Raw genomic sequence first — 24,767 nt, 5'->3', positions numbered from 1 at the left:
CCGGCCGGCCGTTAGTCTCGGACCCAAAGCGTCGTTTCCTCGCACGAGCAAAACTTTCCCGCAAAATTTCTCGAAAAGTTTGATCGTGGAACGATAGCTGCTGAGTTCGCTGCTTCCTGTTCTCCTCCTCCTCCTCCTCCTCGTCAAAATTTGCTCGAGTGACTCGATTTCCTTGCGAAACGATCACACAAGGTTTTTGCAAAATTTTTGGATTCGTGAAATAGGTTTCCTCTCCTCGAAAAGAAAACTCGTCCTCTTCCTCAGCACGAGCGAGCATCGATCAACAAATTTCATCTCGAAACATCGACGATACGAAGTCGATCGATTATTCCTTTCGAGCCGATCGTCGCGTCGCTTTATCGAAAATATACGAGAATAATGGTGGAAATCGCGGGTATTGAAACTCCCGTTTCAACGTATCGTATATTTACAACAATTTGGAACAAATTGAGAAAACCACCCGGTATCGAGATCTGTTGCCGAAATTCCGAAAAACGATCCTCTCCTCCATCTCCCCCTCGCCCCGATTTCGAAAAGTAATGGTACACCGCACGGTTGCCACGGTCGGAGGGTCGATCGACGCACGGGGTGGGTGAATCGACAGGTAAAAAGGTGGGACAGGTACGAGGGCCGAGGGTAATCGAGACGTCTTGGATCCTTATTGAGGACGCGTCGTCGGGAATCCTCGCGACAATCATTCGTAACCTTACACGGTGTCCCGGCGGAGGACACAATGGCGTGGCCGGTGTAGAATGCGAGCGATGTCCTGGTGCGAGCGATAGCGAGCATCTCTTCCGGGACATTCAGAACGGTGCGCGCAAACTGGGGAATCCCACGGGACGCGTCGATCCAGTCGAGCGTCCCTCCTCCTCCCCCGCACTCCTCTCGTGCATCGAAACGGTACAAAAGGTACTCGAGGATGCGATCGTGCTCTTTTTCCTCGAGCCGCCGTTGGAGAAGGATCGAGGTGTCCGTTGGATAAACTCGGTGAAAGTTCTTCTCTCTTTTTTTTCCTTTTCTCTTCCTTTTTTATTTTTACTTTTGCGCCGAGTACTTCAGTCGAGAGTAGCCGAATCGCGGATTCGATAGGTTTTACCTGGCTTACGACGAGAAAACGTTGGTTTGGGAACACGTGCGGGGAGGGAAGGTTCGATTGGAGGAGTAGGGAAGGAAGAGGCGGAAGAAAAGGAATTGTTGGCGCGTTAAGAGAAAGAAACGCTATCTTCGGGGAGGGAAAAGGAACGAATTTACGTGGAGGTATGGCCTGTTGGAAAAACCTTCCGGCCGCTTTTAGGTCACTGGGTCTTCTTGTCACCGAGGCATTGTCTCGTAGATTGACGCGAATATTTATGTCTCTTCAACTCGATCAGCTCGGGTCAACCGGGGAGACAATGCGACCGGGGGAAATGAAAGAAACGGAGAGAGAGATGGTGAAATGCCCTCGCATTATAAACCTGCGCAGTGCACAATTCCCACAATTCTCTGGAAAGATCGTAAAGGAGAAAACGGAGGCCTGAGGGAAAAGAAGAAGCCCGCCACCGAGATGCGTACCTTCTTCAAAATTTTCTCGAAAATTTTACGACGACCCCTCCCCACCTCTTGTTCGTCCCTTGTTGTTCCGTTCACAAACGTTAGATGGAGCGTGCGTCTTTGTCCCCCCGCAGGGATACCGAAGGGGATTGTCGGCCGAGTCGGTGACTGGCGGCGGCGGCAAATTTATGACGACTCGTCGTCAAGCCTTGGCAATGCCCGCCACGTTAGAAAGCTCCCGTAAACTTTTACGGCGTGAGCGCACCTCTTTATTTGCCTGCTTGGAAATTATATGGCGCGTGGCCTGCTGCCGCGACCGACCACCGGCCACACCGAGGCTACCCGAGAACAGACCAAACGAGACGGATAATTTACACAAGGAGGCGAAGGAGCGGGGACCGGCCACGCTCGCCCAACTTTCCCTCCATGACCTTGGAAGCGACGCAACCGGCTGGACGAATCTCTTTTTGTTTCGTTGCGCGAACCACGTGCGAAACCGTTTCCCTACGCCATCCGTCACGCCATGTTTTCTACATCGACGAGAGGAGGAGAACGAGAGGAAAGATTTAATATGATATATATATATTGCTCGTGGAGGAGCAGGAAATGCTCCTGGACCATTTTCAGAAGATGGAGAGTCGGTTTGGAAGGACTCTTTTGTCGAGTTGAGGAGAGGAAAAAATGTAGATCGCGATCTGGGAAAAAACGGGAAATCCCTTAATCCGATTCTTGGATTCCGTGTCGTCCCCTCTCGTGTAGGGAGGAAGCGTGTCTCTACGGGTGGATTCAGGTATCCGAAACCGAGGCTCTGGCCGACCTACGAAATTAGACACGCGTGGCCAAGTTGTTTCCGCGCGCCGCAATTTCGCCCTGTTTCCAGAGACTCGTCGTCGGTCTCTCGGTGCGAATACGAAGGCGTGTCGGATCAAAGCGAGACGCAGTTTCGCGCGCCCTTGTTTGCTCCTCCCGGTGGTCCGAGGAGATGGAAGCGAGAGATGGAAGAAGGATGACGAAAGCGTTTCCGACAATTTTGCAGTGGAACGGAGATTTTTCATTGGAATTTCAATCGAAGAAACCGATCTCTGTCAACTTCTTAACTTCGCAGAAAAATCGGTAGTCATCCGCAAAAGTGGCATAAAAATACAAACGGAAGGAAAATGTTCGAGTTCGTGGAGAGATGTGTTCGTAAAGTCTCGTTTCGAATTAACACGACGCTACGAGGATAGTGTATTTAACGAGCGGATAATCCTGTGACTTAGCACTAATTTCGACCTCCTATAGTCGAGGATCGATGGCAAAACAGGCTTCCTTTTCACGGAAGGAAGAAAGGAAGAAAGGGTTTCGCAAAGTGTACAAATATTTACTGGAGAAACCGTACTGCTGGTAATCGGATTAATTTTTGGGTTTAAGGAGAGAAACCGAGACGAAGAGATTCGGCTTAATCGTTTCGATTTCGTTTCGATCCGTAATTAGAGACGATATTTCTCGTCGTTAATTTTTCTTTTTCTTTTCTCTTTTTTCCCGGAATAACGAGCATTTCGTAAGGGAGTAGGGGGTTGGACAATGGACGAATGGATAAGTCGAGCAAGTAGCGTCCAGGTTGTAACGGAATGATTTGGAACGGTTGGAAAGCGTTTGGCGCGAGGGGGTGGGAAAGCGAGGTTGCACAACGCGGCTGTGTGGTCGAAAACAAAGGTATCCGGTGTCCGAGCGTATTTTCGAGAGGAGATAATACGATTTATCGGCGGGTGGAGGGTAATTGGGGAGGGTCCGTGGATCGAAGCGGTAAAAAATAGAAGACGGGCGCGATTCGATGTTTCATCGACGCGGCAATTACGCTTCCGCGATCGAAATGAATGTCGAGAAATTGAACATTATAAACAGCTCGTTGGCCGCGATGCTTGTTAGCGAGAGAATCCGCTCGGTGTGTATTCGGTGTGCCGAGGTCCCGCTGCTTTTTTTCTCTCCCTCTCCCTCTCTCTCTCTCTCTCTCTCCTCCCCTTCCCTACGCGATACGTGGCATTAATTGTGCGTCGTTCGATCGCGAAATATCGGAAAATTCGGGGGTGAAAAATGGAAAAAATACGAGTGCTCGCGCGGCAATCGACAAAATTGAAAGTCGTAAAAAATCCTACGTCTAATCGTTATTTTCATCGTCAAAATACGGAACGATGACAACGGTTGTGTTGCGTCGTCGCCTCGTGTATCGGCGGTGATCGGAATATTATCGGGGTCGAAAGCGCGAGCGAGGAAGGAAGGAAATGCAGCTTTCCAGCTTGTTATCCGTAATTAGGGCAGAAGGGGAGGGATAAATAGGAAGAGGGAGGAGGGAGGGAGATTGGGCAGGGTTTGCGCGATAATAAAAGAAACGGAGGGGATGTGCGCGTGGAGTTTGAGGAAGATGGGGTGGGAATGGCAGGATGACCGTGGGCAGAGGTTTTCGAGAATGGTGTACGGTGGCTCGTAGCTGGAGCACCACATATGGGCACCCAGGAGTATTAGATAATGGTGTTAGCTCTCCTATATATATATATATATATACACACGATACGGTATATATTCGAAGCCGAGTGACTGGCCTGTGGCGCAACCCTTAGCACAAAGAACCCCATCCATCTAGAGGGGTAGAATGCACGCCGCATGCATTATTGCTGGCCCCGTTGCTGGATGCCCTTTATAGGGCCCTTGATTGTGTTTCAAACTTTAGTCTTAACTTGCCGCTGCATCCCGAATGCAAAGGGCGCTCTCTTTCACCGCCACCGTATTTGCAATCCCCTTTCGGGCATGTCCGAACTGTCGGTGAATTGCGCTCTTCTTAAAGGAGAGAACCGATCGAACCGACGCGATATTGCAACACCTGTCTACCTATATACATCTCGCCGCTTTCGAATTTGAACGAGATAGCTACTCCCTCGCTACTACCTTTCGCTTATTTTTCCGCTGAATGAAATTTCCACGGCTCGCTTTTTCACAGATGCCTCCTTTCCTATCCAGATGGATTTTATATTACGTTTAATCGAAACGGAGAGGGGAGGAAAAAGAGAGGAAGGAAAGAAAACACATCAGAATCAACCGTGATATTGTATACGTAAATTTCCCTCGCGTATATATATATACATTGGAAGGAGAAAACTCGAATAGTTCGATTGCACGTAGCGGGCGCCCGATGAAGATTCCTCGCAAAATCGAGGAGGCGAAATCGAGTAGATGAAAAGAAAGAAAGAGAGGACGTAAGTCGTTGGGTTGGATAGGTTGGTCCGAGGGTCCATATTAGCCCATAATGGGTGCCCAGAAGGGTAAGCGCGCGCGGTCGGAGTAGATTTGGAAGCGAGAATAGGGCACGGATGGATACCCCTCCCGCGGTATTAACGTCTGACAGAATGGAGGTTGGGGAGCGGAGCGGAAGAGGGAGGGGGAGGTTCGAAAAGGAGCACGGGGAGGAGGGGAGCGGAGTTGGGTTGATTTTCAGGGGTTGCTACGGGGGTTGTCGTGGCGTACCCCTGCGGGCTCCCGCCGCTCGCCTCCTAGAGGCCAGGATGGTTTACCCCCGACGACCGTAATACGGGTGTAGCAGGCTCGAGGGGTGAGAAGGGTGCGCCGATCACGGTGTTTGCGCGCGCGCCACTCCACACGTATCACGTACGCGACCAGCCCGCGTGCTTCGCAGTACGGTAAATGATGTTAATGGAAAAAGATTTGCTTTTTCCTCTCTCCTTCTTCCTTCCTCCCTTCCTTCCGCCCCTTCCTCTCCCTCCTTTTTTGTCGCTCTCACAACCGCGTGCTTGTACTCGCGGTTAATGTATTCCTCGTTCCTCGTTGGATTTGTACCAGCAAATGGAATCGCTGATCGACCCTCCCTCCCTCCCTCCCTCTCTCGCCGTTTCGCCGTTCTTCCTTTTTTTTTCTTTTTTTTTTTTTTTTCCGACATGATGGTGAAACACGAGCGCGGCGAGGAGGGTTGAATTTCGATTTTGACGAAATTAGAATCAAGGGTGGATACGAGATATTACGAAAAACATCTTTTTCGAAACTTCTGGATCTGGACTGGATCTGGACTGGAGGAGGCGAGGGGAGGAGAGGCGATGTTTGTCGTCGTAAATTTAGCGAGGTGTCGGTCTCAATCGGTCTTCTCGCACGCCACTCCGCTGCTTCATGTCAGATTTCGAAACGATCTTACTCGGATCGGTTTGGTGGTCGCTCGAAGAAGAGACGCGCCAAGAATTTTTTGGGCAAGCAAGGTGAAGGGAAATCGAACTCGTTTCGAGGGGAGGGGAGGAGAAAAAGAGAAGGAAGGAGAGGAAATTATTTTAATTCCTCTCGCTCGATCGCTCGGTGCAACTTTCTCGCGTTCACTTTGGGGCAGGGGGAGGGAAAAAAAAAGGAAAAAAGGAAGGAAAATCGTGGTCCATCCGCCCGGACGTGCTTTCCCGACTCTTGCAGCGGAGAGAGTGGGGAGGGCGAGGAGGGCATAATCTACGTGAGAACCTCTGCGGGGTAAGTCTCACCCCATCCAGTCATGTGTGATGGACCTAAATGGATGAGACGCACCCCTGCAGCGGCTGCTCGCCTATCGGCTGTCCATAATTTTTGCTGCTATTCCAAAGGGTAATATCTAGAGAGGGTGGGTAGAGACACAGGGGAGTGTGGGGGTTACCATCCTCCGAGAGGATAGCTGCTAAGTACCCTCTTCCGCGACATTAAAAAATGCCGGCTGCTTTTGCACTTTTGTTCTTGTCGACAAGAGATCGGTCCTCCCTTTTCATCTCGCGACGCGTCTCTCTATTAGCTCCCGCCGATTCCTCCTTCCCTTCGATTTCTTCGCTCACGCCGCTTTGACGCCGTCTCTCATCCTAGACGTGGCATCGCGTCGCGTCGCGTCGTCCCGGTTCGATGTTATTAGAGGGCGAATCGGCGGAAGGGAATACGATCCTATTTTTCTTTTCTTTTTTTTTTTCACCCTGCTTTACGGTTTCCGCTCGATCTCGAGAATCGATCCCTCCGGGTTCCCGTTCCCAACACTTTCACGTTTATTTATTTTTTTTTTTTTTTACGATTTCGAGGATCTCGAAATCTTCTCGCCTTCTTCTCCTTCTTCTCCTTCTCTCTTCTTCCTCGCGAAAGAGAGAGGAAAGAGAGAAACGAGCGTTGGACGAGTGGAAACGTCGCGAATGTTTCGAAGGCGGCGGACGAGAGGCTTGCTCGAGAGGGTGGGCGGTGTACGTAGGGTAGGCAGGGCGAAGTGTAAAGGAGCGCGAGGGAGAGAATCGCCCTGGAGATATTACGTGCAGGTTCATTTCGACGTGAATCGATTTGGCAAATTGGTCAAAATTTCAGTAGCGGCGGGAGGATATGGTGAGGACGGAAAGGCCGAGGGAGGAGGATGGAGGGGAGGGGCAGCAGGGGGAGCAGGAGACGGTGTAAGGAAATTGTTCCGACGTGTCCACTTCCTCTCGGCCTGATGAGTTCCGTTTTCCCCTTTATGTGTGGTGTAGGCAGTGTAGCCTTGGGAAAGAAACGAGACTTTTCGCCGATTCTCTTTCCTCCGAATCCAATCGAATTCTTCCCTTCGATCCCATTAGCAATTCTTCTTTTTTTCTTTCTTTCTTCTCTTTTTTTCTTTTTTCTTCCCCAGGTGCCACGACGACGGATCACGCGACACGATTACGTACGTGCTCCGCTGTTCTGCCGAATGACGCTACCGATTACCAGCCGTGTAAAAATCGCGACAGAGAGATTATTACTTATCCCAATTTACTCCAGTCCGAAGTTAAATAAGCGAAGTTAAATAGTTTGGGTAAAGGTGTAGTTTGGAGAAAGCTAAGCGTGCGAATATTAAACCTTTTGTGCATCAAGAAATTTGGAAATGAATATATATATATATATTCTTATTTCTTATTTCTATATATATATGTATAGAAATAAGAAATGAGAAATAAGAAATATCTCTCGAATGATTACAATTCACAATAATTTGTGCAAATTTTTATATTGGTTTGACCGAGGATACATAGGATTAACCGAGCAGTTAAATTGTTAAAAGTCCCGTTAACAATAAGTGTCGAAAGCTTCAAAATGTTAGCTTTGAAACGTTAAGACGGAGCATGTTCAATTGGCTTACTTAGAGTAAAACGTCGTAATTTATTCATGATGACAATTAAAATATAACTGGTAGCTCGTAGAACTGTCAAGTGAGAAGAGATTACGAACGACAAAGGAGCTTGATGCGAGACGACTGAAAACTAACCGTGACAACAACAACTGGTGGTAAATCGAACGGGGAAGAATTACAAAAGGACCAAGTGTCCGAAAATGACAAAAAAAAGAATATATGAAAACAAGAAATAAACGAAAAGGAGAAACAAACGAGAGGAGGGAAGGAGAAAGGGAGAAAGGAAAGACAAACGCAGTCAAATTGGATTAGAAGCAAGTTGAGATTGGATTAAAATTTTTACTACTATGACAAATTAGCGAAAGGACGAGATACGTTTTGCCTGGGAAGGACATTTGGTTTCGGGTCCGAGGAAGACAAAAAGAGAAAGGTTGGGACGAGGAAAAGGCACTGCTTGTTATAAAACAAAATCGTAAAAGTTTATACAGGCTTTTGCCATACAACGACCACAATTGTGACCTCAAGCGATCCCCAGACGTGGAAGGAAGGGAATATTATTTACAAAACCCGCTTGTCTTTTTGACATTGCCGTTACGGGGAAAACGAAAACCCTATCGTAAACTCGATGATTCAAATTGTCCTCGTAAACGTTAACTACCAATGACCTACAGAGAAAGAGAAAGAGAAAGAGAGAGTGTCACAGTGTTCCTCTCTCTTCTCTCTCTCTCTCTCTCTCTCTCATCCTCTTCCCGTCAACAGAAGTCACTTTCGGAACAAAAGGATCCCAAAAACGTTGCCTTTCCGATTCTTACGGAGAACAAAAGGCCAAGTAGCCTGCACCCGATCCCTTATTAAATAAACGGCCCAAGGTGCGGTTTCTCGTCGAGCACCGCCTCGCTGAAAAATTCTTGCGGTTTATTATCTTTCACGGCCATCTCTGCTCCTCCAGTCTCCTCGCCGCCCTAACGATCCTCTCGCGGACGGGGGAGGATCCGTTAATCCACGAGCGCGCGAAACGCGGTTGGTCGGTCGGCGGCACAGGTCGACCGTCGAGGAGAATCGCCGTGGAGGAAACGCGACGCGTTGACAAATTGCCGGGCGACCGGTATGGTAATCCGATAATAGAGAGCGCAGGTTGATTCGGGACTAACGAGATTAATTATCTTGTTTGATCTTGTGACACTGGCCCCGTTAATGCAGTCGCGCGTGCTCACCCGGCTGCCTGCCTGCCTACCCGCCCGTCTGCCTGCCTTGCTGCTTCCACGTCCGCCGACTTGCGTCTAGGAACGCTCGTTACCCCGATCCGTTCGATCTCGCGTTTTTTCCACTCGACGCCGAACGCCGACTCGAGGAAACGGCCACGCTGCATGTGTTCACTCATCCATGGACGCGTACGAATGTCGGAGGACGCGTTTTGGAAACGATCGGATCGGGGTGAAAATCGGGAGATCGCAGATGTAGAGTTGTGGGAAATATGAGAGTTGCAGCCATAGCAACTCTCCTCCTTTCCCCTCCTTTCTCCTTCTCTCTCCGTGGGTGCGTGCGCGTGTACGAAACGAATGCACGAACGTGCACGCAGCCCGGGCGCGGATCCTCTTTAATCCGTGGCAGCGTGCCGTTGGCTGCTGCGTGCTTTGCTTCGTGACGGATCGATAACCGATAACAACCGGGTCGAAGCATTGCCATGCAAAACAGCTCGTTAGGCGTCTCCTAAGGTCTCGCGTGCCCGCCTTTATCTCGAAAGACGCCTCGAGATGTTCGGTTGGCGCCTCTTCCCGTCTCCTCCTCGTCCTCGACGGAGGAGAGACAACACAGGCTTATTATTCCCGCGGTCTCCTTCACAAGGAGGAGGAGGAGAAGGAGGAGGATATCCCCCAAGGACCTCGTGTAATCCTCGACACGTTTCGCGGAAAACGGAAGATGGGGGCAATTAGTGGGCTGGACAAGACTCCCCAACTCCCCGCGTAGAGAGCAGTAGTTTTCAATCGTTGGAGAAGAATAAAAAGATTGGAGTCGATTCGAGTGGGGATTCCTTTGGTAATTCCTTCCTCTCGCTCCGGTTATTCTCGGTTGTACGAGGATCTTTAATAATAAGGGATGGATCCTTCTTCAGATGTTTACGGAATCGAGAGGAGGATGAGGGATATAACGAGACTGCGATCCAAGCTTGTTCTACCATTTTTAAATTTAAACTCGATTCCCCTTCCTCCTCCTTCTCCTCTTCTCCACGCTCTTTCATCCAAAAAATGGATCGAAAAATTACACTTCTCGCGACTTACGATCATCCACGAAGCTATCCACGTCGGTATCCGGAACGAAGAGGAGCGAGGGAGACCCTTCAGAGAGTAGCGTAATCCACGCAAAGCGGCGTACACGACGTAAACGCCGCCACTCTCTCTCTTCCTCGCTCCCTCTTCTCGCATCTAGCATCCTCTTTCGCATGCGTGGCGGCTGCGGTCTCCGCGTTGTTGGCTGGCTTCATCGGTTGAATCGGAGGCCGAAGGTGCGGGAGGAGGCAGGGTGGTTACTAATTGTCCGAGCCCTTCACCCCCTCATCAACGCTGATTGCCTAAATCTAGGACCCTCGAGCTCTGTCCTCACGATCCTGCCTCTACAGCCGCGAGTAGTCGGGAGGAGGAGGAGGAGGAGGAGGAGGATCCTCTCTGGCATGTTGACACGCGCGGGAATCGTTGGAATACTTCGCGTCTACCGGCTCGTTTCGTCCACCATCCATCCACCTCCACTCCCTTCCGTTCCATCGGAGGAGGAATTTTCTCCTCCGTGGACGAAAGAGGAAGGAAACCGGAGGAGGAGAATGGGGGAGTTTCGTTTGAAATTTGCTTCTTCCTCGATTTTTTTTTTTTTTTTTTTCATCTTTGCACTCGAAAGAACGAGAACCGAGATACTCGAGGATATTCGTGGAAGAAACGAAGAAGTCGATTTACTACGATTCGGTCTCGATCGATTGATTTAAGAATCTACCTAAGAGGATAAAGGAAACCGTAAACCGGTAAACCGAAGGTTGGTTAAGCTTGTTATTCGCGTAAATCATAGGCAGGTAAAACGTTAAACAAGAGGGCAAAAGTCTGTCATTCAGTTATTCGGCTGTTTTCCATTTTGAAACAAGTGCAGGTATTTCGACGACGATTTCCACGATTTTGTCTGGCGTGGCGAGGATGTAGGTACCCGGTGATCCATTAGGAAGTGCTGCACGCTAGCTCCGAAAGGGCTCGTCAAACATCGTCCATTTACGAGGGCCGGGGTGAAAAATGGCGAGGCGAGGAAGTCCGTCCTCGGAAAGTCGATTATTCCGCCGGTGATTCGGGGCGCTGATTTTTTTCCTCTCTTCTCCCGCTGGCTGACTCAATTATTCGTCGCGATTCTTTGAGCAAACATTAGTTAGTACCGACTGGCTCGCGCGCACGGATTACCTCCGATCGGTTTGACTCGGTTCGTGCGGCGACCCTTCATGGTTGCTTGCTCCTGTTGTCTACTCGTCAACGAACAGCCCCACGGCGACGGGGTGTTAACGCGGTTCTCATTTTCCTTCTATCCCATCCTCCCGCTCCATTTCCCCCTTCTCTTTCCCCCTTCCCAACGTTTCCGAATTGTTATAAATTATCACAAAATTTCATCTCCAATCGAACGATTCCTTTCCGAAGGAAAAAGAAAAAAAGAAAAAAAAAAGGAAAGTTCTTCTCAATCGCGATACGCGGATAGTTTTTTTTTTCTTTTTTTTTTCCTCGAGGGTAAAATATAAATTTTTGAAATCGGACGAATCGGACGGAACGGTGATAAAATAATGGGGGAGGAGGAGGAGGAAAAATATCTCGAAGCTGATCGAGACGATTCCCGTTCGACTGTAGTCCGGCCGCAAACATCGGCTCTCCGAAAACGAGGAGCAGCCCGCTTTTCCCGAATCCCTCGCTTTTTAATATTCATCCCATTTTCCCGAGGCATTCGTTATCAGAGTCGATAACTCGGTCGGTCGCTATTCACGGGAAATTCCGATGGTTTTCTTCGGGGGGGAGGGGCGGGGGAGGGGGAAGGGGGGGGGCTGAGTTATACCGTGTCACCGAGATTAACTGTCCACGACTTTCATGCACCGGGTTGACAAACGTATCCGGCAACGATCGAGCGAAAACGAAAACAAACGGGTAGCGGACCGACAAACTAAAAAAAAGGGAGAGAGAGAGTGAGAGGGAGAGTGAGAGCGAAGAAAATAGAATGGAATAAAAGAGGAGAGGGGGGGGAAAAAAAAATAAAATATAAAAAAGAACGCATGAACCACCCCTTGTGTCCTAGGTTATGTTTCACGGTGACATAGTGGCGGCAATGGAGGCTTTGCCTATCGTAACGCGATATCCGCTGGAAATGTCGAATTTGAAGTATTCCTCGTCGCGTTTGCCGCACGGAAATTACCGGTGCCCCAAATTTCACGGTACCGCGCCTTTTTCCATCGTTGAACGATTACTCTCACGGCTTGACCGGGAGGCTGGTAGAGAGAGAGGAAGAGAGAGAGAGAGAGAGAGAAACGTGCGTGTGGAAAAAAAAAGTTTCGTCACTCTTTGCTGCCGTTTCCCCGAGCACCATCAACGAGATCAACTCTCTCTCTCCTCTGTCTCCTTTCTCTCTCTCCCTCTCTCGTTCGAAACACTCGATCGCGATCGTACGAGGTTTGAGAGACACTGCCGTTCCGCTGCTCTATCGCTACTAATACAGATCTCACGCGCTCCCCTCGATATAAACCATTCTCTACCCTCGTGCCGTGGCCGTATGGGAACCCCATACGTGCACACGCAGCAACCTTGAACGACCACGGCGGAACGGCCATTCAGATTTAAATCGCGTCAAAAGAAATATGGATTCCCCTTGCACAGGCACGAAGCATCTTTCGGGGACTGTTTCCACGCGTATGCAAGACGTATGCGCCGTTTATTTGGGGGGAGGGGGGGAGGGGTTCCTGGGAGAGGGATAGATCGTTACACCGTTTCCCAAATAGTCGGTTTCGAAGTAGGTAGAAAATAAACATTGTTGGTTTGGCGGAGAATAATTGAAAGAATGGCAAGTCGAAGCAAGTTTTCGATGTTGGGGGAGGGGGGGATATAGGGGAGTGGGAAAGAGGAACGTAAAAGAAGGAGGGGGTATAAAATCGAGATTAAATTTACGCAATGATTTGAATTTTTATTTTGCGCCGTATCTCTATATATACCATCTGTATACATTAAATTAGATCTCTGGTTTATAAATAATATTAACATCTCTGTCTTTTTTAACCATCAGAATTTCTCGCACGCATACTTCCATACTTCATACTACATTCATATTTTCTTCCATTCCTCGTCTCGAGAAGAGAGAGAAAAAACAAAAATCTGTACAATGATACCCCCTTTTATCTCTCTACAATCGTCGTTATCTAACTATCTACAAGTTATATACAAATTTTATGTACATATGTAAAGGAATCGACTAGCGATCGAATTTTCAACTCGATGAAAATCACTTAGTCGAATGTCCGGAAGATCAGAAATCGGCATCGATCAAGTTCAAACGTATCAGCGTCATGTTTCCTCATCCACGTTGCGTCCAAGCTACCTCATCAACATCCTCGTAAAACCGAAGACATCACTGTAGGTGTAGATTTTAGATCTTTACATCTTTTTTGTATCTTCGTCGTTGCATCGCACACTCCGGAGCGTGAAGAATCAAAGGGATCTGACAAGACTCGCGAAAAGTGGGGTGGAGAAGTCGGAAGAAAAGGAAGAAGGAAACGGAAATAGAGAAGAAGGATTTCTCGCGCTTCTTTCCTCGGAGGAAAAGGAAGAGAAAGGAAAGTACATTCCCCGACGATGCGTCCAAATAATCACTAGCCTTTCAACGGGGATTGTACGCCCTCGTTTCACCTGGTCCTCGACTCGCCCTAGTAGGGTCTCCACACCGGTTTCGCGGGCGGTGGCGAGGAGATCTTGGTGGGAGAGGGGCTCCTCTTGGGCGACAGGGAGCGGGAGATGAGGGCTGTCGGCGCCTTGAGCTCGTTCCTCGAACCCTCCACCACTCCCTTCCTGGTGGGCAGCCGCTCCGGGGACGAGGCGGAGGAGGCTGTGACGACGGACGTGGTCGGCGGCAGGGTGTTCAATCTGATGGGCACGAAAGCGCTTCGAACCTCCTCGGCTGCCGACTCGCTCCCCGACTCGCTCGGGCTCTTTGGCGGTGTTCTGGACGGGCTGGTTGGGATCGTCGCCTGTGCGCTCGAGCTGCTGCTCGACTTCGGCGGTAGCGTGGTGGCATACTCGGCCGGGTATTTCACGTGGTCGAACGGGTACGATGGCAGAACAGATGGCGGGAACGTCGGTGGAAATAGATCCGTGGATGGCATCGGAATGGTTCCTGTGTGAAAGAAGAAACAGAGCGAAGAGGGCCGATTAGAATCGTCTAGAGGGAAAACCCTCGCTCACTCGCGTGAAGGGAAGAGGCAAGGAAAGAAGGGAGGGAGGAAGGAAGGAAGGAAGGAAAGAGGAAAGAAAGGAAGGAAGGAAGGAAAGAGGAAAGAAAGGAAGAAAGAAAGGAAGGAAGGCCGAGTCTTATTGTTGTTGGCTGGCTGGTTGGTTGGTTGGTTGGCGGGGTGGATGCACGGGGGGGTCGAAGAAGGGGTCCGTTGTGGGAAAAGGGAGTCGAGGCTCACCCTCGGTCCAGCCACCGGGGGTATGAATCATCGGCAAGCGTCGCGGACTCTCTGGCGAAATCGATAACGCGAACTCTCTCGTCGATTGTGAGCGCGTGTCTCCTCTTTCGAGGCTTTTTTTTTCTTTTTTTCTTTTTTTTTTTTTCTCTCCTCTCCTCTGCTCGGAGTCGGGACGATTCTTTGGCCGCGTGCATTGTTCGGCCTTTGATTGATTGCGAACGGGTCGAGGATGAAGGGGGCTTGGGATCATGGGACCGATTAGGTGCCGATTCCGTGTCTTTCCTTTCTGCTTCTCTGCGATCTCATTCGATAAAATGATCTCGTTGGATGGATGATCCCGCGACGTGGAGACACGTAATGGGATCGCGTAGGATTAAGAAGAATTAGGATTCTTAAAGAAAAACTTGGTGCTGACCTTTGACGAAGGCAGGATGGGGCAAGTGCCACGCGTGTCCTAGATACGCCACGTCCACCCAAGGATTCAGCAATCCGAGTCCAGGGAATCCATGTCCATACTGATAATCTGAAAGTAATCGGAGAGAAACGTGTTCTTTAGCACGATCGAGCCGTTCGAAATAGACTCGAAATTCTCGGGACACGTGGGACGTCGGACGCGATTTCTTCCGCTCTATAAATAATCCGACCGACGATCAAGGTTCTCCGAAGCAGCCAGCCCAACCTTGACGAAATTTTCTATTCCTATTCTTTCCAAATTTCCAAATCGAATCGTATAAGGGAAAAAAAGAGAAAAAAGAAGAAAAAGAGAACGTATTCGTCGACGGATAATTGACGAATCGTAGAAGGGAGGGAGACGGCGATGGCGCGAAGAAGAAAAAGAAGAGAAAGGGAAGAGAAAGAGAAGAGAGGGAAGAGAAGAAGGTGGAAGATGGCGAGAGATCTGGCGGGCGGCCGTAAAACGCGGATTAACGACGCTCTCCGGAGGCGAGTTACCGATCTCTGTTTACAGGATCGGCGCGTAACGCTGGCTCGTTACGAGCCACATGCTACCGCCATATGCGGCGCGATAAACAAACGCATAAACGCGGCTCCTTTGCAGACGACGTGCCGCGTCGCCGTTGCCGCGTTACCTCCCGCGGCTTCGTCTTCTGCTCTTTTGCTCGACCGAGCGCCGCCGCCCGTGATAAACACGCGCGCGCACACATCGGCGCGCGTAGTTAGTTAACACCGACCCAATCCGGATTCGAGTCGGGGAAAATAAGCGCGGATGTTAAAAAGGATTGCCGCGATCGCCGTCGTTTGAAACGATGCCAACACACGCGCGCATACGCGTGTATATATATATGTATATGTACGCATGCATGCATATACGCGTACATGTGTGCATGATTTTCACGCGTTTACCCGCGTTTGCGTGTGCGCGCGCGCACAGCCAACCCTTATGCACGTGCACGTGCAAACGACCGGCAGAGGCTGTGCTAGTTTCTGCGACCACCGCGCGCGGCCCGCGGTTTGAGGTCCACCGGATTATTAAACGCCTACGAGGATCCGACACCCGTTTGCGGGTTCTACGTCGGCCACGCTGGAACCACGCGGAATCTTCCTTTTCGCCCGATTTTTCACCCTCTCCCCTCGTGCAAACGCGAGACGTCGAATCTTTTTTTCTTTCTTTCGTTTCTTTTCGCGCGAGGATAATTCGAGAGATGATTTTTAGAGTCGAAGGAAAGTTATTTACAAAAGGGGGGAGGGGGGGAAAGAAAAAGAGAAAGTTGGTTATCGAAGCGATGTGAACTTACTAGATTTGGATCGTGGCTCTCTCGGCCCGTCAACGGTCACTTTGATCGCCTTTGTGTAGGTGGCGACTTGGAAGGGTACCGTGCTGATTTGGATGGTCAGTGAGAACGATTTCCCTGTAATCAGGCAAAAAAGTCGGGCGATTATCTCGCCTTCCGTTGGGAGAGGATCGTTGGGGAGAGATGGCGGATAGAAGTGAAACAAATGGAAATGGATGACGATGATGATGATGATCCACTGACCTCTCCCGCTTCGCCCGACGAATCTGAGATCGTTGAACTTGGCCACTTGGTTCTTCATAACGGCTGTACAATTTCTCAACTCCCCGCAACAATTCTCGTCGTTTCCAGCTCTAATGGTGACCAGAGTCCCGTCGCTGACGTCGTCCAGGGCAACGACCTTGAACGCTACCGGCAACGATTTGTTCGACCTCCAGTGGGATGGCAAGGCGCTGCACAGGATAGCAGGACTTCCGGTTCTAACCAAATCACCGTGACACGCCTGTAGAGTCTCATGCATAGCATTCATGTCCATTCCTAGTGGACCTTCCGGTAGGTGCATATTTAAACTTCACGATATACACATTCGTCGTGGCGCAACAACCATCCAAAGGGGAGAAGGGAGGGGAGGAATTGATATTATTAATCCTCGATATCAACACCAAATATATATATATATATATGTATCTGTATGTGTCTGTATATATGTATATATATATATATATATGTACGTATATGTGTCCAATCGTTCGATCCACTATCCCCGAACTACGCACTCAACAAATACACCTCAATCCTCCATGAGTTTTGCCCAACCACGGGGGAAACGAAGAATTGTTCGTCGCCTCTTCTCTTTTAGTTCGCGGCCAATAATGTATAGATAAAAAATTCTGTCTATGTGAAATGAAATTCACCTTTCCGGTGAGATCGGAAATCGAAAGGAACGTTTCACTGACCAATCGCAAGGGATGTGAAAAATCGACGACGACGACGGCGACGACGACGACACGACGGGAAAAGTTTGGACGCTGAACCGACGCGCACTCGATGCCGGCTGAGCGGATTCTAGTTTTTCGCGGCCGCAGCCGCAGCTATTTAGAGGGGATTTTTCTCCCCTCCAATTTTTCCGGAGCCCCACCCAGGCCAAGCGCGTCGACCAATGAGGACGGCGGTCGTGTTGTGGCCTCCGCGGCTCGCCGCCTTCGCCCCTAACCAGGCTTAGGGGGTGCCTTGCGAAAGGGGCTGCCAGCCTGGTGCCTCTCTTGGCCAAGGGTGGCTTCTACCTCCGCGCTTCCTTACCGTTCCGCTCTATCCCTCTCTCTCTACCTTTCTCACTCTCTCTCTCTCTCCCTCTCTCTCCCTCTCTCTCTCTCTCTCCCTCTCCCGCCAGTCGCCTCGTGCTTTTCGCTCTCTACTCTCTCTTCTTCCTTCTTTCTCCCTCTAGCGTTTCGCTTCCGTCCCATCCTCCCATCCCCGTGCCCTTCCTTCCGTTTTCTCGCCTCGTCTCCCGAACTTCTTGCTGCCTTGCTGGCCAGCTTCTGCCGCGCCACGCTTACGTACGACGATGTAAATTTTCACGCGCACGTGTTCCAATCACCCCACCAACGCGATCATCCTCCCCGCGTTTCTTCCGATCGCGAGCCTCTTCGCGTCCGCGTTGCTCCTCGAGGAGGGGGAGAGGAAGGAAAAAAAGAGAAAGAGGAAAAGAGAAAGGAAAAATGACGCGGTTCACGTTTCTCTGGTTTCACTCGCTCGGTTTTCTCTTTTCCTTAAACTTTAAACTTGAAACGAACAAGATTTGGAACGGAGGATGGATGATTTTTGAAACTGATCTCCTCCGATAATATGACTACGGTAATTTGTCTTTTTTCGTTCGACTTTCTTGCCCGGGAAATCTTAATCCGGACGATCGAGAGAATGGTCGAAGGAAAAGGTGTAATTCTTGGGATCCTCGTTAAGAACGGATAATCCTAATTAACTTTCGACAAGTTTATTAACCTTCGGATTAACTTTATTCACTCGAAAGAAGATATTTGGTTAACCGTAGAAGTCAAAATTCCGTTCCTATGGAAGAATCTCTTTCTTCAACGTCTCCGAATACATCTCTGATTCTTACGAAAATATGGATATATTCCATTTCCAAACGGCAAAGTTTTTGCACACGAAAAGTGAGTCGCACACAACAACGTAGGTAACGTAATTTATTGAGTTACGAGGCTTGCGACGACCGCGATGGACCCCCAATATTTGGACAGAAATTCATGCGGCGTCCTGATGGGGAGGGGGAGGGAGGAAGAGGAGAGGAGGAGATGGACCCCCCGGAGAGGAGCGTGTTCGGGCGTGGAGGCTGGAGAAAGATGGAAAGGTGGTGCGGTAAGAGATTTATTAGGGTGTCGAGGCTCATTTCACCGATTTTCGCGTAAAAGAGATGCGCCAGTCCGGCAGCCCTTTTGGCGTAAACTCGGAAAGGACAGGTCGTAAAGGTTGATGTTGGCCGTGCACGAAATTCGAATCGATCTTGACGGAATCCCAACCCTTTGACTTTCTAGGTCAGCGTGTCGTTCACGGAGGCTTTCCTCCGAGATTTACAACGAAATTGCACTCGCAGTCTCTTGCCACCCCTTTCACGCCTCCCCACACTCTCTACCAAAGAGGAAGGGTTTAACGAGGCCGGATTAAATTTCCGGATCGTGCAATTTTTCCGCTCGGTCTCGTGTTTTTTTCTTCTTTTTTTTTCTTCTTTTTCTTTCTTTCTTTTTTTTTTTTTTCATCATTCGACTTTTCCCTCCGTGATCCACGGCGGTGTTTGATAACCCTTTCGCCGAAACTTTTTTTTGTTTTTTTCGATGACACTTCACGATCGATCCTAACGAAACGAAAGTAGTTTCCTTTCTAACGATGAATTTTTATCCGGAAAAAAAAAAAGAAAAAAAAAAGAAAGAAAAAGGAATGATGTACGAAAGGATGATAGATTTTTTTTCGAATTTTGCGGCACGTTTTTCGATTTTCGACCGGTAATCGAAGTACCGGCCTTAAATCTCGATACGAATTCTCCAAGTTATGAATTATTCTCTTTCGATGGAAAAATCGTTCCCTGTCGGTTTCTTGTTTCTCGGAGATAAAGGCGACGAAATCCATGAAAGGTCTACTTGCAAAACTTTTACTGTAAATCGTCTTACAACCAGTCCTCCCTAAAAGGATCTGTTCTCAGGGTAATTTCTAGGTAAAAGTGCGTGAAAATGCTTCCCCGATTTCCACTGCTTTCACGCGTTTACAGCTTGTCCTTGAACAAGACAAGTTTCCTTAACGCTTTTACACACCTACCGGATTAGCACGAGATTAACCCCATTTTTTCCCACCCTCGCCTACTTTTTTTTTCTTTCTTTCTTTCTTTCTCTCTCTCTTTTTTTTTCTTTCTCCTTTTTTCCTCATTCTCCCCGATGCATCTGCCCCTGATTGAAAGCCTTACACCGACGGCTCCGATTCCCTCTCCTAACCGTCTCTCGAATTCGATGGAAATGCTCGATAAAAGAATACGCGATAAAAAAGAGGGAAAGAAGCAAAGAAAAAATGAACGTAAATATATATATATATATTTCTCGACGCTTCCATACTTCTTTTAAATAAAATCCATCATCGAAACGAAGATCGAAACGAAGAAGCCCTTCTTTGAACGATGCTTCGTCTCATCGGCGCATCAACGCCAACAGGAGTCGCAATTAATTAATAGTAGACAGAAACAGATAGAGAGAGAGAGAGAGGGGGAGGAAGGAGGGAGGGATAGGCGGTCTGTGAAAATACAACGATGGGAAGGCATTTCGCGTAACGAGCCACGCTAGGAGGACTAATTTTTTAAAACGCGCCAGCACACGCATTGGGCGTCCGTTTCCTCGCCAGTGACCAGCAAAAGGCAGCAGCCTTTTTTAATAAAGCCTAGTGCCTGGCCCGGACAAAGACAATGACTTGCATGCATGGCATCAGGCGACGCTACGGTTAGACGAATATGAAAAAAGAGAGAGAGAGAGAGTGTGTGAGAAGAGAAAAGGAAAAAAAGAAAAAAAAAAAGTAGCGTGAAAAGATGCACGGCCAATGCCGACGGGGAACGTCGTTTGATCTACTCTTCGACGCCTCGTTCCGCCTCCAATAAGTACCGCCTTTTTTTTTTTCTTTTATATATATATATAGATATAGATATAGATAGGCGAAGAAGTTCTCCGCAGCGAAGTTTGATTAACTCGGAATCGCGTGTTGAATCGCACAAAGCGGAGGCGAAGAGTAAAAGAGTAGATTACGTCTGTCGCCGGCCACTTTGAATTTAAACGTTACTTTGAGCGACAGTCCAGTTTACCTCTGTTTTTTTCAGACATCTCTGTTTTCAACCGGCCGCGAGAACTTGGTTACACCCCTCCCCTCCCCTCCCCCTGCGTTTTAATTCCCCTTGGCCGAGGAGCAACCGGTGTTGCCTCGTTAAAAAGCCTTCCTTTTTAAAGCGAAAACCGCCCCCGATTACCGCGCGCTGATAAACGAAATCTCGGCGAAACGAATCTTTCCTCGCCAACTCGGATCGATGGAACTCGGATCGGATATAGAGATCGACCGGGTAAAATTTTCCTATTATCCGATCTCGATCCGTTTACCAAAATTTTTCATTCGTATCGAGAGTAACAAGAAGGAGGAAAAAAAAGAAAAGAAAAAAGAAAGAGACGGAGAGAAAGAGAAACAATAATCGCGCTACGTGGTTGTTCGTTCGACGGGAATCGGACGATCCGATTGGAACCGGGCGAACTTGTTGCTCTCTCTCGATCGAGGGAGGGTGCAATTAAACGTATCGTCGCCCCTGGTAATGTAAGGTGAATCGCGCGAACTTTCGGATACAGGAAGAGAGAGATGGAGAGAGAGAGAGGGAGAGGAGAGACGGGGAGAGCGGAGAAGGATGCACGATGCCAGGGGTGAGGAGCGAGGGGGAGGAAGGGCAAGCACATGGGGGCACACAGAAGTTAACACGGGAGCGTGCATTGTGTGCGGTGAGCGAGCCGGAAGCGTCGCCATACTGCGTATCGCCCCGCGTCGCTTTTGTTTCCGCTCTCGTTGCCCCGATCGTTTTCTGCCCCCACACACGCCCCTTTTGTTTCGCCGCCTCGTCTCTTTCGCGAATCTCGCTCGAGCCTCGTCCTCGAAAGAGAGAGGCGAGTTTGTCAACCGATAAAGGGAACCGGTGTGTACCCTCGTCTCGTGCCACCCCTCTCCTTCCGATCGCTCGCTCGCTCCCTTCGCTTCGCCCTTTCGTCGCGCGCGACGAAATTCTCATCCTCCGCGGCGGGCATTTTCATTTCATTCATTCGTTTAGCGGCAGCATTTTCCTTGCACGCAATTTTTCTAAAAGTTTTTGTAAAACACACTTCTCTGCTCGTTTGTAATTTTTTTTCGTCCGATGTTCGGCGAATAACGGGAGCGACGAGGGAGGGAAGGAGGGGTTTCATCTCGTCGTGATCGACCAACGACGATGTTTAAAATCGGGGAAAAATCGCGTGGCGGAAGTTGGGGGAGGGAGGGGAGGGTTGATTAAATAATAAGATAAAAGCCGCTATTACTATTCCCCGGCTATCGCGCTGAAACACCGCCCTTTGATATCCATTATCACCGTCTGGTTACCTGCCATTAATACCCGATATCGATGCCTATTAGCCAACGCACCTAATAACCTACAACCCAAACTATAATGCTCTCTCTCGCCAGGGTCCAGATTCCAGTGTAGCCGTGCCACATTCTCGGACCAAATGCCAGGCCTCGCTTCCCAATAAACGTGTCCCTGTCACGGCCGCGATGCCCCCCTCTCCTCCCTTCCTGCCCGACGAACGCCCACCCCCTCTCCACGCCGATCACCCCTCCGTCGTCCTTAATTCGAGTCAAGATTACAAATTGATTCCGTAGCAGCAGTCTGTGTATGAATCAGGCGTCACGTGTTCGGGACGCACCCCTCGCTCGTCCACCCTCTCCATCCTTTCCCCTCCCCCATCCCCTCTGATAGCGCACGGGGTGCACGCGCGTACACCTACCACTAAATCTAAACCCGCCACTGTACGTCGAGGGACGGGGCATGTACCTACTACCCCGTTTCGCGCATCCACGTGTGTGTGTGCGTGTGCAACAACTTCGATCCCTCCCTTCGATTTTTCCTTCCTTGGAAAAATTCGAAATTGGCTCGAAAATTCCAATCCTCGTCCCTTCGAGATGTTATGTATTCTCGATTCGAAGGTGGAAATGGAAGAAATGGGAGAAGGACAATGCGAGGGAAGGAGGAGGAGGAGGACTCTCGCGGGTGGTGGTTTTTCGAGATCCCGATATCGTGCTACGAGCGATGCCTCGAGCTATTATTACTTGCCGCCCCTTACGTGGCATTGTTACGAACCCCCCATACGGGGTCGTCGCCGGCCGAACGAGGAATGGGAGAAGGATGCGTGTGGAAAATCGGTGCTACGTGACAAATCGTAATTGAACAATTTTAGTTCGGCACGCGCGATGATTGGACACCGTCGAGTTTCCGATCCGAAACTTGTTTCTTAATAAAGATAGGGATAATTGGTTAATAAAGATACGGACGAGGATAAGGATAAGTCGATGGGTGATCCGTGATTGACGGAGGATTGATGACGAGAATTGTTGGCGATTAGCCTCGAGAAAGAAAATTTACATACCAAGCGGCGTCGTGGAGCGTGTTCTTTTCTCGACGAAAGTTTGTTGACTGGAGATATACGTGATACACATATATCCTTGGCCTCGTTCGAGCTTTCCTCCGCGTCATCCTAAATCAGAAGGTTTAGAAACGTGACGTAAATTGGGGAGGAAAGGGTGTTCGCGCTTTCGGCGAACGTTAGAAGCCATCCCCATAACGAAATGACCCCGTCGAAGACAATGTAATTCGGGACGGGTCATCAAGCTCGGATGAGACAGACTCGGATTCCCCGCCTCTATTACCTCATTAATGGCCCCCTCCCCCCGGTCCTTCCATCGCTTTCCACGATATGGTAACCCTTCGTGTCGGGCCTGCCAACCCCTTTAAGTTCCACTGCAAAGTCCTAAGTAAGGTCACCAAGCAATTTCCGGTAGCCATCTTGGCTAACAGCCGCTACTGTATTTCCTGAACGTGTCTCTAGAATTCGTGGCGCATGATCACGTCCCCCTTTCTCGACCATTGGTAATTTCTGAACGAACGAACGAACGAACGGGTTGTTACTTCGGGTAAGGGTGATTCGATAAAGTCACGCGTTGGTTATTTCTTCGAAATTTCTTTGAATGGAAAAAAAAGTAAAGGATGCTGGTCGTCTCGAAAATCGGTGTCGAAAAAAGGCGGGAATTGACGAGAGAAAGTCGAGAATAATTCGATTCGACGCGTGATACGCGATCATTTCTTTTTCCTTTTTTTCTTCCTTTTTTTTTTCTCTCTCTCTCTCTCTCTCCTTTTCCTCGCATTCCTTCGTAACATTCTTTTTTCTCTTTTTTTTCGGGATTTCTCGTTTGTCCAGAGAAAATATCGATGAATTCGTCGCGTCGTCGTGTCGCTAATAGACTAGAACGATAAAAGAGAGATGAAAAGAAATGGGAACACGATCAATAGAATTAATTGAATATCGGAACAAATATTAATTAATTACATTCAATCGGGTGGAACGGAGGCTTGGCCGGAGGCAATCACGGCTTGAAAGACACCGAAAAAAAAAGGGGGCAAAGTGGATGAAAGGGGGGAGGGAGAGGAGAGGTGGATGGAAGTGAAAAATCGGGGCATGGGTAAAAATTCGCGATCGAACTCGGTTCGCCCTCTCGAATGGCGTGCTGTTTTTCGCAAAAAAGTAATGACGGTAGAGACGATAATAATCCGTTTAATTGGCGCACCGACCAAATCCAGGCACAATGGGATTAATTTGAACCAACAGCATTGTTCGCAGCGGTGGCCGCGCCTCTCCACCACGCATGATTTATTTTATTAGAGTAGCTGCGCTTCAATCAAACAGGCTGGCTGGCCATCATTAGAATCGCAAAATGCGCCGCTCCAGAAACACTAATGAGACACGGATTAGCGGTCGCGGATTTCAGTGGAGAGGAGGGAGGGAGAAGAGAGCGGGGGGAAAGAAGAGAGAAAACAGGAAAAGAAAAAAAAAGAAAAAGAAAAAAAAAAAGGAATATCCACGCTGTTCGATGATGAAACGAGGAAATTGTACTTTTTTTCCTCTTGCTTTTGTTCTTTTTTTTCCTCTCTTTTTTTTTTTTTTTTTTTTTTTTAAGTTCCGTCACGAATGAAAATCACAGAAATTGCAGAAGAACTTTTGAAAAATCTGCGAAATTACATTTTTTTTTTCTTTTTTTTTATTCTTTTTATTATTCCATAATAATTGAAACGTTTGCCTCGTTCGTCTCGTCCACGCAATTTATTCCCGTATTCGCGGATCGATGAACGCGGATTTAAACGCGTCCTCAAACTCTATCGGGACACGGTTAACGCGCGGGACTCGAAGACGGGGGAGGGGAGGACTTTTGGACGGACGCGAGTGTGTTAATTCCACTTTAACGCCCGTCTCCGTTCCGCCGGATCGAAATTACCCTCCAACACCGATGCATATTTCACGGTGTTTCGCAACCTTGGCAGAAACTTGGCGAGTCGGAAGACTCGCTTCGTTTATAATTTAACGCTTCGTCCCCC

The 24,767-nt window shown here is 49.0% G+C and overlaps 2 protein-coding genes across 9 annotated transcripts in view; one reads left to right on the top strand and one right to left on the bottom strand.

Moving 5' to 3' along the window:
* Positions 1-24,767, top strand: part of LOC108001029 (protein lozenge-like) — an 86,994-nt gene that overhangs the window by 25,677 nt on the left and 36,550 nt on the right. The gene's annotated exons all lie outside the window — the stretch shown is intronic.
* LOC108001030 (segmentation protein Runt) lies at positions 12,803-17,134 on the bottom strand. The gene is made up of 4 exons (XM_017061828.3): positions 16,316-17,134; positions 16,076-16,189; positions 14,737-14,844; positions 12,803-14,026 (listed from the first exon to the last, which is right to left on the bottom strand). Exons 1-4 carry the CDS (start codon positions 16,632-16,634, stop codon positions 13,560-13,562), a joined length of 1,008 nt encoding a protein of 335 aa, XP_016917317.1. The 5' UTR covers positions 16,635-17,134; the 3' UTR covers positions 12,803-13,559.

The sequence above is a fragment of the Apis cerana genome, linkage group LG14 (genome assembly GCF_029169275.1).
Source record: "Apis cerana isolate GH-2021 linkage group LG14, AcerK_1.0, whole genome shotgun sequence".
Taxonomy (NCBI): Eukaryota; Metazoa; Arthropoda; class Insecta; order Hymenoptera; family Apidae; genus Apis; species Apis cerana.
Note: the sequence above shows the minus strand (reverse complement) of the source record. Positions and strands in the feature narration are given on the sequence as shown.